The 14,935-nt window shown below is 43.0% G+C and overlaps 1 protein-coding gene across 3 annotated transcripts in view; it reads left to right on the plus strand.

Moving 5' to 3' along the window:
• Piezo (piezo type mechanosensitive ion channel component) overlaps positions 1-14,935 on the plus strand; it is a 162,069-nt gene that overhangs the window by 120,887 nt on the left and 26,247 nt on the right. For all 3 annotated transcript variants that reach the window (XM_077648158.1, XM_077648156.1, XM_077648157.1), the window contains 3 exons: positions 1,270-1,479; positions 7,207-7,274; positions 11,929-12,000. In XM_077648158.1, coding sequence (XP_077504284.1) covers positions 1,270-1,479; positions 7,207-7,274; positions 11,929-12,000 — 350 coding nt within the window. The remainder of the gene's footprint in view (positions 1-1,269; positions 1,480-7,206; positions 7,275-11,928; positions 12,001-14,935) is intronic.

The following is a 14,935-nucleotide window of genomic DNA, read 5'->3' on the forward strand; positions in this document are numbered from 1 at the left end:
AAAATAGCAAATTTGGTTTCAGACTGGTTAATGAGCAGACAATTCTTTGGCGATCAAGTACTGATATTATTAAGGTTACAATTAAACTCTGCTGTTAATGCATTGATGGAGTCATGAGATGTGAAGATGGTGGTATCATCTGCGTAAAGAAGACATGTAACATGTGGGTGTCTGAAAGTATGCCAGATATGCTAATTTTCTGTTCGTGATTTAACAATTAGCAGCATATCAGCTCTAGAGGATGTCCGGTTACACCATAAGAAGCCAGTTTCTGTACAAGTATGTTGTGGTTAATGCAGTGAAGTTTTAGTAAAGTTAATAAAAAACAAAGCCTATGCATTTGCCATCATCGATTTCTGTTTTCGGTTTATTGGTCAGGTCAGTAATGCAAGAGTAGTTGAAAAACCGGAACAAAAGTCGAACTGTCTTGATGCTAATAGTTGTGCTTCTCAAGGAAGGTACAAAGGCGCAACTCAAATAGTTTTTAAGTAACCGTACTGAAAATTGGCAGTGTAGAAATAGGCCTGTAGTTAGTTTTTAATGCCTGGTCTCCCTTTTTAAATAATAAAATTATTTTCCTTCTTCTCAAGTCTTATGGAAAAGTGCCATTTTTAAAGATTAGGTTGATAATGTGCGAATATACCAGCTATGATGATTTTTTTTATGGGGCCTGCGAATGTTATCCAGGCCTGAGCAAGTATTTTTAGTGCTAAGAATGACTGAGCGAACTTATTTACATTCACGTGGATAAAGGTGAAAGCGATTGTGACACAAGCCGCAGGATATCAGCAAAGATCTACACTCAAGGTTGAGAGACTGCAAGTGTTCATAGTAGGTTGTGAAAAAGCAAAAAAAAATTTGCGTACCAATGCATGCAGCAGAAATTCTCTTCATTATCACATGTTTATTTCCTGGTCAGTTTCTACCTGTGCGCTGAGTTTCCCATTTTAAATGTATTGCTTGCTGAGAGTCACTCCACTTTCTTTGGTTCCAGTAAAAGGTATCTCAGTGTTGAAGAGGTTAAATTTACATTTTTTTCTGTATTTCCAATGTCGGGCTCCTGCTACAAATCAGGAGGTAGCTGCTCGAAATTGACTTTGCCCCTGCTACGAAGCCTGCTCCAAAATGCACTTGACCATTTCCACCACTGGAAGTGCCCCTTGAGTGGGAGTGCAACTCCTGTGTATCATGTAGTATACTCGTATCTGCTATGGGACTTTTGCACTGCGGGGAATAGTGATTCAGTCCTAGTGTACGTTTGCATTCTAGGTGGCAGCTGGCGAAGGAGCTCCACAGGAATGTCAGCCACTACCAGCAGAGGACACATATGCTGAGAGGATACGCAGCCTCCTGGCTTTTGGCTGGGCTCTTGTTGACAGCATGCTGATCAGTGCCACTGCCAAGCTCAATTCAGTCTCTCGTGACTATCGTTACGTGGCACGAAAGCTTGCTGATGAGAAGCGCATTGTCAAGGCACAGGTGAGCGAAGTGTGGCTGCACATTAGAGATGGTATGCAGTGCAATGTAACAATTAAGGCTTAATGAGAAGAAATGGATATGCTTGCCCACGCAGTTTGAGCAAAGTGCAATGTTTTTGAATCCTTGTACATTCTATAGTGAGTGTTTGGTGCCGTTGGAATTTGTGTCGATGAAAAGAAAATCTTTCTCAAGTTCCTGTACAGCTGAAACTCATTATAACCCCTTCAGGCGCTGGGTCCACATATGTGGATGCAAACTAAACCTCCTCATATTTTCGTATGCAATGCGAATTTCCACCTTTGAATTCGGCGCTCTTACCATTTTGACCCTCCTTGTCAAGTTTGTGGTGCCATCTCTTGCAGCTAGAGCGAAACGTGTTTGTAAAAGAAAAGAAAATATGTGCGTCATGCCGTTTATTGGCGGGACAAGTAAATAGCTTTTCTTTTGGCCTTCTTTTTTACAAATGATCATGAATGATGCAATTTAGGGCTCTGAATGTGTTGATAGGTTAATGTAAAAACAGCACACCAATTTTCATCATCATAGACGAAGAAAAAGTGCAGCAGTAGACGTTCAGAGTGGCGCGTCCACAAATGTAGACATGGCGCCTGAATGCCGAAAATATCTAAGTGGCGTTTTCTCCCTAGAATGCGCCGTTTCTTTGTGCACATATGGTATGAAATGGGCTTACTCCTTACGGGCGTTGAAAATTATGCTTGTACAAAGAGAACATTGGACGACTCCAGTGCTGAAGCGTTTTTCATGAAAATAGCCGATCGAGCAATGAAGACCCGCAGATGGTCGCAAAGAACCTCCACTTAGCTGAACCGCTGCCAGCAAACACAGTGCGCTATGACCAGTGCTTAAAGACAGGGAGGTCTGGGAAAGTCTTAGGCCCCTACCAATATTCAAAAAGGGATCTGAGACCATTTGCGCTAGATTGTAAAATGCATGAATCCGAAGAAAGCAACCATTTTCAGTGACGGTCAGGACATTTTTTCTCTATTATTTTGAAAATTTTCTGCGGTTTTTAGCAAGAATCATTACATTATGTATGAAACCCAAGACGGAGAAAAATACCAAGTGGCAGCACTACACAAGGGAGGATGAAAAGGGGGAACCCGTGCCCTCACACCATGGTCAGTTCATAGCTGGCCGCTAAGCTACAAGGCTGCAAAACAATAATCGGCACATTCATAGAGCGAGGGGACAGTTTGTTTCAGGTCTCTGACATAAATTGATCAAAAAACGACCTTTAAAAATGATTTCTCATTTTTGCAAAAACCATGTGTAAAGCAGGCCGCAAGATGCTGTCTCTGTCTCTCTCCACCTGTGCTCAGATCACTCGAGACCCCTTCAGTAGAGCCTGACTTGAAGCATTACTTATTATGGAAGCAACCACTGGCCGCAGCTTCTGAACGCGTTAATTACACAACGGTGCCGACGTGAAGGCTGCACATCTAAAAGCCACGTTCGGGGCTCGAAGTACCGAATATTCCTCTGCCTGTCATCACAGAATGACTGCTTTTATCAGTTCTATAAGTCATGACCTGCAGAATAATTCCCTGAAGTGTATATTTCCAGAGCTAAACATTTATTCATGTCTAACGATCAGTTATAAAAGGCAAGAAAATGTAGCAGTGTTTATGCTCATGTATCAGGTTTAAGGCGCTATGTCCACAAATGTGGACGCGAATAAAATATGCTTAAATATGAATATTTTTGCGTAATTTTTTGCACATCACTTCTACTTAGTCTACTGATTGTCATTTATTCAAAAGAAGATTTTTCTTTTCAGCATATTTAATTGGTGCCTGAAGGGGATAATGAAGTAAAACTTGAAGCAAAAATGAATTTGTTATATGCAATATTAGTCTTGACAGTACATGCACTTAAATTTGTGCAATTAAATCTTCAGGTGAGCCCAAGCAAAGGGTGCTCAAATATAAACAACACGAAGCTCCAAAAAGCACAGTTCTTTAATCGGGAGCTTGTTATAATTATGTATAAGCTTGCCTTGCAACATGCAGTTGCAAAAGAAAAATGCAGACAGCTTGTGTCATGAGGATAAGTAGTGGCCAAGTGCAAAATCCAGTTTATTTAAAAAATGTTATTTTGGTTTGGCGACACTTCAGGGCATTAGGCAGTATGAACTTTTCCACACAATCAATGCTACACAGCTGCTGTTTGTGGCAAAGTTATAATTGCGGCACCACAAAGGCCAGCAACAGCATGCTCCTGAGTCGACTGCAGTAGCTGACTACGAGATTGCCTTTTTTCGCATGGCGTTTTCCACGGTGGGTGATTGATACGGGCGACACTGATCCTTATAAAGTCTCATCGTCATGTCACTCAACAGTCTTCATCTCTTGAAAGCACTAGTAACTGTGTATGTTTCATGCAGGCCTAACAGCAGTTCACTATTGTTCTTTCCAGGCTAGGACGTTTGCATTTGCAGGTCTCTTCAATTATACTTCTGGATTTCAGGATGGCAGATGTGCCTTTATCCACCAAATTCTGTGCACCATTTCATTTGAACTAAATTAATTTGAATTTAATCCAACAACACGCCCATAATAATAAAACCGAGTTGATACATGTAAAAAAAAAGGAAAAAAATTCATTATCTGGCAAAACTTATGATTCAAACCGCCTAATTCTGGAAAAATAGCTGGTGCTTGAGGCACAGAGACATTTTTTGACAGTTTCACTTTATATAAATGTCAGTTAATATTTCTTGCCACGAGGTCTTAAAGAACTGAGCAACACATGTGGCCCGTCGACAGCAATGGCGAAAGTGGCCAAAATCTTCATCAGTTTTGGATGTTTTTCCCCTTGCACTTATGTACTGTGCAAAAGCTGCCGTGGGAGACTAACCGTCATAGGGTTCTTGCTTTTAATGCTGTGTTCCCCGAGTACAGACCCCTCATACATAAGCTTGTAGTTCTAGTTCTCCTGTCTATGTTGCATCACCACACAAACAACCCACTCGTATGTTGGCGGTTCATTTATTTATTATTTTTCTTTTTGTAGTGCTTCGCCTCTTTGTACCTAGTCATTGCAAAGAAGCCACCGTGATGGGTGACTGCCACTGCATTCCAGCTTTTCATGTCACGTGACCCCCTAAGTTCGGCACACTGTATGTTGGTCATATGTACAGGCGTGAGCAAAAGTGGAGAGACTGTAGCTTTGGTGGCAGGAGAGGCTGCAGGGATGCACTCCAGCGCTGCTATCTCGCGCGGGTGCCAATCATGCGTGATAAATTTCTAGTGTAACATGGACAATTGAGCTAGTTGGTACATCTTTGAAAACTTTCGAAAGCGCTGCGACAGGGGACACAAAGAGAAAGACACGAAGGACAAGCACTACTATCAACTGAAGTTTATTGGAAAAAACACAAGGTTAAATAGCTCACACAAGTTAGCCTGCAGCGCATGCGCCTACCCCCAAAATGACAAAACGAATCACTGTGTTGAATTAAGATACCGAATTTCACAGTCGTGGATTGCAACAGATGGTGTACAAAATGCAACAGATGGATTGCACAAAAACTCCGACATGTGCATCAGACACTGTGTTGACGAAGCCGGCCTTGCGGAAGCAGTTCCGCTTGCCAGTGGCCGTCACCTTAGCCCAGGCCGCTTTCATCATCTCTACCACTGAACACAATGGAAATGGGCATGGTGTTCCTGTATGCCATCCCGAATTACAACCAGGGCCCGAGATTTCAACGAAGCCATCGAAACGTCCGCACCGCAACAAAGAGTGACAAAAGCACGCGATGGGGTAGACGTGCAACGTGCACAGGCGGCAATCAAGCCAATCAAGCTAAAGATAAAGATGCACAGCGCCAGCAGAGAGCAATGAGGGGCGTCCGTGAGCATCAGTGCAGCCAACTCTTGGCTCCCACGGAAGGCCTGCTTCATGGAGCACGGCCTCCGCGATCGGCACTGGTGGCGGCGTGGTTTATCGCAGAGGCCACGCGCGGAGTTGCAAGAGTGTGAGGAGAGGGGAGCGGAGTTGCAAGGAGGGGCGGGAGGGCGATGTTGGAATGTGCGTCGGCGGGGAAGGGTAGCTTGCTCGAGAGCGGCGCGAAACGGGGCGGACAGTTGGCCTGCGATGAGTCTCGGGAGAACATGCCACGCGCTGGCCGCACAAAGGGATCAGAGGCAGGTTATCTTGCATCGCGGCGCCGGGTTTACGCCGTCCATTCGCTGTAACCGATCAGCAGGGCTTAATGACGTTCGTTGTAAGTGTGATTTTGTGCCATTGAAACAATGTATATTTTGGCGGTCATGCAGGTCTCGTTCGTTATAAGCAAAAGTTCATCTTAAGTGAGGCCGTTATATGTGGGCTCGACTGTACTCTGCTGCTGACGGTCACAACGAAGGGGAGCACACATTGCAGTGTCCAGGACATGCCGCTGTCGCACAGTAGTGGAGCAACCGGTCAACAATGCGGCATCAAACCCTTGCACTTCTGAGTGGTAAAGGCCAGTTTGATTTTAGTTGCTCGATGTTTCGCATTTTCTTCATACTGAAGAAAGAGTGGTTTGTTTTGACCTTGAGTTGCGAATTCATCTGCACGATGTTTTCACCCTCTAATGCATCGAACAGCGTATTCTGATCAGCGATCCAGAACAAGTTTTCTTGCTGCATGAATCGAAAAGTACATTTAAAATGGTGATTTGGAATCATATCCTAAGTTCTGATTGGCTACTGCGAAGTTGCGATGTATTTTGTGTTCCTTCGTTTGCTCCCTTCGTCGTGACTGTCAGCAGCAGAGTAGCTGAATGTCGCACTAGAAAGTTATCAAGCTTGATAAGCACCTGCGCGGAAGCGAGGGCGAAGTTTGTTGTCACTTGAGGCACTCTCCCAGCGAGCGGGTGGCAAGACATAGCACCGCCGCAGTGTGGCTCCGCAGCCGTTCCAGCCGTCGGAGCCGTGGTCTGTCCACTTCTGCTCATGCCTGCACACTGCACCAGTCTCGACATCAGGAGTGCATCATCGGTCACTAAATGTATTGTATGACCAGAATTTGCTGAACTTTTGAGGGTAGTAGCTGGGAAATGCTGTTATCCAGGAATGTATTAACCAGGAAAAAAATAATTAAACTCTGTGGGACATTTTTAATGCCTGCGATTTTGAGCTTACGAACTGGGAAATCTTATGAACCAGAAATATATAAAAGAGATTTTACTGTATCATACGATGTGTACATGCATCAAAGCAGTCACACATGCCATGCCATTGAAGACGTACCTGCCATATATTTCATCCAGTGCAGCTAACGAAGCACCGGTATCTTTTTTTTTTTTTTGTAACTGCTGCCTTCATTCCATTCTTATTCCTGACACAGTGTAACATGCCAACAGAAACCCACTGCCAACAAATTGGTGCTGTATAATGCCAGTGTGGCTTTGGAAGAGTTCAGATTTATCAGTGTGCAGAAGTTAGATGATCTGAGGTAACCAGATTTTGCACTGCCTTTATGAGAAACTAAACAAAAGCCCCCAAACTGATCAGCTTATCAGAGAGTTGACATCAACAGAGTCCATCTTAAAGGGTGTTCACTATACAAAATTGAGCACTTGTGTTATCATTATCATACTATTAATGAAAAATATTGGCAGTCTAAGCTGCATGATAGTAACATGAATGCATTCAGAGCTTTTGTGCACTGTGAGGAGAGCTCATGTGAACTCACTTTCTTTATGTTCTTGTGCAGTTTGTTCATGGCCTTGCCACAACACTCGGTGAGCCCGCTGCAAAAAGCAGGAAGTTCCACTTTCATGAGTAAGTGCTATCTCTTCTACATCTGTTTGTCAATTCTCAATTTATACTTACTGTGAACTTGGCAATACTCGTCTGGCTTTTCGAACTACTCACTTGTCTTATGGTCTGAATTGATGGGATTCTGTTCTGTTAAAGGCAAACTGAAATGCTTGTATATTTTCTGACAGTTCGACAGGATTCAAGGATTCAAATGCATTAAGCTTGTTGGTAAAGCATTCCAAGTATTTTTCCACTAACATTTAAAATAGTGACGTAATCGCCATTTAAAACCACGATGCTGTTCAGGCTTCTTCTCACCATGTCAAAGAAGTGCGGAAAAGCTTATAATGACGTCATGGTTGCAGAAATTTCTGATTTCTGCTGCCTTCGCCCACATCCCGCCATGCGCCATACAACGCCACCAGACAACGCTTATGTGGGCTTTACCTTCACTGGCATTGGTTTTCTTCCTTCAAGCAATCGTTCCTTCGTTGGAAATGTAGCACCGCCATACTTGACATCATCACTGTGACCCCTGCCTGGCGCTGTACGCTGAAGAGAAGCCTAAACGCCATCCTGGCTTTACTCGCCAATTATATCATCATTTCCAAATACTAGGACGAAGATACTTCGCATGCTTTATCTGCAGGTTTCACATATTCGATCCATCCCTTTAAGCCCTTCGAATTCTAATACCTCTTCAGTTGCCCCTTAACTTTTTCCTTACCGTGGTGAAAATGTCCATTTTTTGTAGGTTTCAGTAACTCTTTTTTTTCTGCAAGAACTATTATATTTAAAATTGAATGCAGTATACGAAAACAAAGCTTAATAAATGTGCTCTTTAGGCATATAAAATTAATAACAAATTGCACGTTGCAGCAGAAAGCTTTAATTGTCAAAACAAGGTTCTACGTAAAAATTTAACAAAATATGTAAGGACACATTTGTACTGTACCTAAAAAGAAAAAATGTTAAGAATTTTCTGAAATATGTCAAATGTTTGGTATTCTAATGGCCACTATCTGTGAAAAAAAATCATATTTCTGTCTTGAATAGTATTCTTGCTACAAAATAACGAGACCACCGGAGCGAAACCACTGGAGGAAACTACCGGAACGTGGCCACCTCTTTTCCAGCCTGGTTTCCGTTGTTGCCAATGTCAGAACTGAATCCCGATGAAAAAGCAGTATCTTCAGACTCGCTGCTGCTCACGTCATTGATAAAATCAATCGCAGACAAAGCAGAGTCCGGAGATTTGCGATGTTTTAGAGTGCCCATCGCGCATGCAGAGACTGCCAAGCGACTTTGATGCTAACGTATCTTCAGAGTGCATTCAAGAAATGCTGCCCTGCAGGAAAAAAAGAACTACATCAAAAATGAAATTTATTTGTCTGATTACAAGCCAGAGTATGCAGCCTGCCCGTAAGCAGCGTGGAAGGCTCCGTAGTCGAGCAGCGAAATTCATTGTTAGACGGCAATGAATGCGGTTCTGCATCTTAGCGTCTTCGCAGCGCATTAAAAAAATGCCGCCTCGTGGGACAAAAGAGAACTACATCAGAAATAAAACTTCTGTTCTTTGACTACAAGTTAGAAGTGCAGCATGGTCGTAAGGAACATGGAAGGTTCCGAAATCAAGCGCGAAATCATCGTTAGCGGGTTAATGATGCTCAATGGGCACAGTAAGTGAAGATTTAAAGGGGAGCTTAAACACTTTGTGAGAATTCCGGGATATTCAAGGTTACAGTTCTATATATAGGCTGTAGGTAAAGCATGCAGAGTTTTTAATGCTGGTATTTAAAATAGTGATGCAATCGGCAATTAAAGGTCGGGCTTCTCTTCACAGTATCGGAGAATTGCTTAAAAGCTCAGTGGTGACGTTATGGACGGTAACATTTCAGTTCCTGCTGTCTTTGCCCACACCCAGTCATGTGTCTTAGGTGGCCGCCAAACACGCGTCATGAATTTTACCTTCAGTGGCTTTGGTTTTTTTCCTCCAAAACAAGCGTTTCTGCATTGGAACTGTAGTGCGCCACAGACAATGTCATCATGCGCCCCCGGAGAAGCCCAGAAGCTGTCGTGGTTTTAATCAGTGATTACGTCACCATTTCAAACGCTAGCTGAAAAAAAGACTTCACATGGTTTACCTGAAAGTCTCACATATTCGACCCCTTTAGGTGCATCGTTCAGTTGCCCTTCAACGACAGGAACAGCGAAATGCCGGCTAGTGTAACAGCAAAATTTCACTGCACCTTCAAGATATCTCCTGTGTGAATTGGGACCTAGTGGTTAGCAGTACAATTTTCCTCACTTTATGTATTGCTTCCAAATGTGTTGGAAATGAAGACAAAGGATGATTATGAGCATGTGGTAATTTGCGCTTTTTCTTCTTCCATTGGGTGATAATCTCAGAAGATAAGTGATGCCCACAGTGTGCCATTATTTTGTAACTGCAAAATACTGTAACATTGCGCCATTTGTTAATAATGCAACTTGTGGCGTGTTTCCTGGTTCCAACTCCCTAGTCACAAGGGTGTTTTTGTGTTTGTCCTCAAAGGTTCAGAAGCAGGTTATAGTCATGTGCAGATGAGTCCGAAATATCATCTTACATATCCATTTGTAGAGAATTTTGAATACTATAGCTAATGTAAAGTGTTGACTTTACTCGGGATATGCGGATATTCTAAGTTTTGAGTACAAATTGAATGTCTTCCTTATTCTGATCATGTTCGATTTGAGAAATGAGTATTTGAAAATACCGCCTACTTTCATAAATCTGACCGTGGCAGAACCACAATACCTAGGTAAAATTTCAAGTTTCAAGTGTCAGGAAAACAGTGCTAAGGTGTCCTCGTTGCTTTCCTCTACGTCATTTATCTCATGGACTGCTGACATACTGATGCAGCTAGGATTGGTGTTCGTGCTGAATTATGCAAGTGTGCTTTCCCATATACCGCATGTGGTGAAAACAAGATGGCCGAACACCTGCTTTGAACAATCCCAATGAGAAAGTGCGCGGTTTCTTGTTTTATCTTTCCATAATGTGTTGCATACTTAACGCCCACACCCATGACACTCACCCTATCGCCTTGCAACTCTTCTTGCGTGATTTCTGCAATCTCGTTTTGGTCAATTGTAATATGCGGGAAAGACCACTTGTGGAATTTGGCACAGGCTCCCGAAGGGCAGCGATAGTGTAAAAATCCCGCCTATTGCATGATGCATTGTAACCCGTGTACCTCTAACATGCGCGTAATGGTAGGTGCGGCAATAATGGGAGGGCACCTGTCACCAGGCCAAAAATTAGTCTGCCGGGTGAGTTTCGGTTTCTGAGCTTTGCGGCCAGCCGTCCAAATGCACGCTACTTTCAGAGACCCACTGGCATGTCACTGGTGATCACTCGTTCCTTTTAGGAGCTCTCCTCACTTCTGTCCTTACTATTATTCCAGCACACCGAAATTGCTTGCTCGTCATGGGCAGTTCTTTGTCTGTGTGATAGAGCTTCCTCACAAGGCTTCATCGCATTTTCAGGTGGCATTTGATAACTCAACCTTTGGATAATTCGGGCATTTCTGCCTGTGCTTTGAAGTCTGAATTAATTAGTTTTTTTACTACCGATGCTATATATAGCTGCCAGTAATGCAGAAATTTATAGATTTCATTTCACACTGATTTTTCATTACCACATTACAGGTTGCGTATTTTTTTCCTGTCAAATTAAGTATACATTTCTGTGTACTTCATTTTTTTTTTTATGGTGCTGAATCAGTGTAATTTTGTTGAATTTCAGGTAACAATGTTTGCCACTCTATTTTTTGCTGAAATTCCATATAAACGCATGTAAGGGCCGCACTCTTTTTTTTCAACTTGGGTGTGAATTTTGGAGATGCAGCCCATACACAAATTAAAAAAAACGTATAACCGCTTTTTTTTCTCAATTGTTTAGTCCAAAACAGGGTTTGGTTTGGTTTATGGGGGTCAGTGCTGTAGCTTAATAGCTGTACTTAAAAGCAGCAGCGAGATATTTGTTTCTTTTTGCTAATGAACAAATACAGGTTTCTAGACTTGTTTTATCATGGAGATGGTGATTAGTGAAAAGCATTTTAGCCAACTGTGGTGAGAAAGTGTGGCTCTCTGCAGCCAGAGGAAGTGAGTGTGAGGAAATGAGAGGATGATGCTTTACTTGTCTTGTCTTATTCACTATTCTCACAGCCTAAATTCGCACAAGCCGTGACCAGTCAAGCACTGTCCTCTCATGCAGGCAGCTTCCTGACCTTGCTTAGCTGATGGAAGCTCTGGCTTCTACAAAGCTACATGGTTTCACTCATCATCAGTAGTATCAAGGATGATAATGGTTTCCAGGAACTGCAGTTGATCATGGACATTGCAAAAGCTGTAGTTAAACTTGTTGAATGGTTTTGTCATGTGCATTGGCAGTGCAGACTCGGTATTGCGGTGCATATCAGCATTGCAAATTTGTGTGTAGTGCCTGCTCTGCTTCCCTGCATGCATGGAGACTTTCATCATTAGATGTTTCAAGAAAATGGGAATTTAATTCACTCAAAAATTTTAATGCATCCTTTTATTTAAACTTTGGATAATTCTTATTGATATACTATTGCTGACTATGTTGAATTAAATTTGGCTGTATATTTTACCTGTTGATTTATTATTGCAGGCACTCAGCTGCAGATGCCCACCATCCGCAAGCTGTGGTTGACAAGAAAGCCAGTGAAGACATGCTGCTGAGGTGTGTGAAATTTAGCACTTGTCACTGAAATTGGCTTTTGAAATTCTCCATATCATTTGCATGTTTATAATTCATTATTATTTAATGGTTCTGTTCAATTGCTGATACCCTTCGGTAATACGAAATTGCAACAAAATTAAGCTGGTCTTCTAGTGTCTCCATGTTGGTGCAGTTGTTTTACATATAAGCCTTGCATGACTAACATGTATTCTTAAAGGGTTTTGTTTTGTCGGTTTTCTTGATAGGGCATTGTAGTACCATGAAATGTGCCCTATAGTCCATGCAGAAAAAAACTTGGAGCCTTTTTAACCACATTCTTAAAGAAGAAAATGCAATAGCACTTAGGTTGCCTGCTGTGGTGTCTACAATGTGTGTCTAATGTTCTTATTGCAATTTTCCCACCAAAACTTCGGTTAGAAATAGTTCCATTGCCCTTATATGGTTTGGTTTTATGGGGTTTAACATCCCAAAGCGACTCAGGCTAATTGCCCTTATATGGTGTGCAGGAATCATCACCTTCTAGAATGTTTGAGTACCTTCCATTGGATTATCATATGAGATTGTACTGATCCGACCCACTAATCCCCTTAACCTTTCCGGTCAGGTGTACTTTCCCCTGTGACAACTACACCACTCAGCATTCTTTTGGGCCTTTAGCCCCTTGCAAAGAAAGGGAGTGCCACGTTATGATTTGGTTATAAACATATCTTTAGACCATTTTTTTTCAGTTTCTCTAGGGCTTCAGCAGAAATTCTTGGTGGTAACTCTTGAAGCACTCTCCTGGGTGGAGGCCAGGCTTCCTATCGCATGCCTTTCAAAAATATACAGTCTCCCATCTGCCGCCTTTTGATGTTCTGTCACTGCAGACAGTGCAGTCCTTGTCAAAAGAGGCACATAGTTGACTTTGTCGCTAAAGTAATCTTCGATTTCTACAAAGTCATTAGACAACTTTACATAGAGCATGCCTGCTGGAAAGGAAGTCATGCCATGATTTTTTGGTGCCAATTCAGGCCCTCAAAACAACGTGATCAAAAAATATTTTTTGCATAAGTATAATGCTTCCATCCCTCGAGAGGAAAGCCAGTTGTTGAGCCATGCTCAACAACTGACCGGACGCACATTTTTCTTCTGTCGGGCGACGCCACAGATGACCAGAAAGAGTTAATATATTTTCTGCTTCTGAAATTTTGAAGGTCCTAGAATTTTTTAATGTAGGCCAACTTCCAAGTTTTGGGGTCTTAGCATTTCCAAATTTGACAGTGCCCATGATTGGTCCGCTGGTGATCATAAGGTCTTGACGACGTCACAACCCTCTAAATTGCATTTCATAGATCACAGAGAGTCTTCATATCCCTGCTGGCGCAGTGGTGCAACGGTTAAGTGATGTGCCTCTGCACCAGTAGGTGGCTGTTTCAAACACTGCCACCGTGGGGCTTGTAAGACCTAGGTTGTTCTTCCTTCCCAAGCTCTCAAAAGGCTCATGCACAGCACCACGGTGAGCAGGTGGCTACTGCATTGAATTTGGCAATGGTGAGCAGTTTGCTCACAATCTGGTGGGCAAGTTGTAATGACGTCACAAAGTCACATGGCCTCTCTCGTGACAGCGAAGCTGGTAATTTGAAGATGCTCTCTGATTGGTTTCTTTGGGGTCACATGACCCTGATGACATCATCTCCCAACTGACCAGCCAGGAAATTTCAGATTTGGTGATGCTCTCTGATTGGTCAGTTGGGGTCATGTGATACTGGTGATCAGGGCCACATCACCTCAATTGACCAATTGGGGAATTTCGTTACGGAGAAACTGGAAACTGCATGATGACAGCCTTGATGCTATCGCATTAAAATGGCACTAACGATGAATGCAAATAATGTAATGGCATGTGAGTTAATGCCAGGCACTCTCTTATGCATATGCATAAGATTGTGCCTGGCATTTGAGTCTTCTGTACTTGGCTTCAGCTGCTAGATGACCCATTTGCAGCATTGAATTTGCATTCAGTATGGGTTTGTTGTACGGGAAGGCTTCTGGAGGTTTCTGGGTGGGTGGAGCCTTCTGGAAGTCAAATGGAGGCATTTAGAAGCCTTTGGAGAGTGGAGGTTGGTAGGTGGGTGGGCACTCGTAGGTGGGAGATGCATTTTTACCAGTGGGTGCTTGGATGCGCAGCCATGGAGGGTGTCCCGGAGGAGGTACCATCCGGGCCCAGAGGGTGCCCGGAAGGTGGAGGCTTCACACAGACAAACATGCATTAGGAACAGCTATAAAAAATGAAGAAAAACAAATGAGGACACCAGCGTGGTACAAGCACAGATATTTAATGCACGGTACAAGACAACCAAACACGCAAACACATAATTCTATTACATGTGTGATAAAAGAAACATAGCGTCGCTTGGCACCTGAGCGCAACAAACTTCCGGTCTAGTGATGTCATTTCCAGTCTGCTAACTCCACTGCTTTTTAGGTGACATCACTTCCGATCAGGTGATGTCACTTCTGGTCGTTACGGGTTATGACTAGTCATTTGACTTGAACACACATACACACTTGTCACAGCATTGCAGCACCCCCATATACCAAAACATCATTGCATACTGCCTAGGCTCCGGTGTGACATAACAACATCAACACAAAATGGTCTGACGAGCTCATTATGCTATTTCATAAAGTAATAGTGCTCTTCCCACACTAGGCTAGACAGATGGACAGAAAGAGTGGGAGCCGCTGCTGATGTGTTAGAGTGTGTGGACTGCACTTTCCTCCCCTCTGCTTCTGTGACTGGCTGCCATGTTTCCCTCACTCCACTTCTGTGACTGGCTGCCATGTTTTTCCCCTCGCCTCCTCCCCATCTCCATTTCTTTGGTTGGCCACCACGTTTCCTCCTCCCACTGAGTCTGATCAGCAGCACCTCCTCTCTACATTCCAGATGGACAAG

The sequence above is a fragment of the Amblyomma americanum genome, chromosome 1, assembly GCF_052857255.1.
Source record: "Amblyomma americanum isolate KBUSLIRL-KWMA chromosome 1, ASM5285725v1, whole genome shotgun sequence".
NCBI classification, from domain to species: Eukaryota; Metazoa; Arthropoda; class Arachnida; order Ixodida; family Ixodidae; genus Amblyomma; species Amblyomma americanum.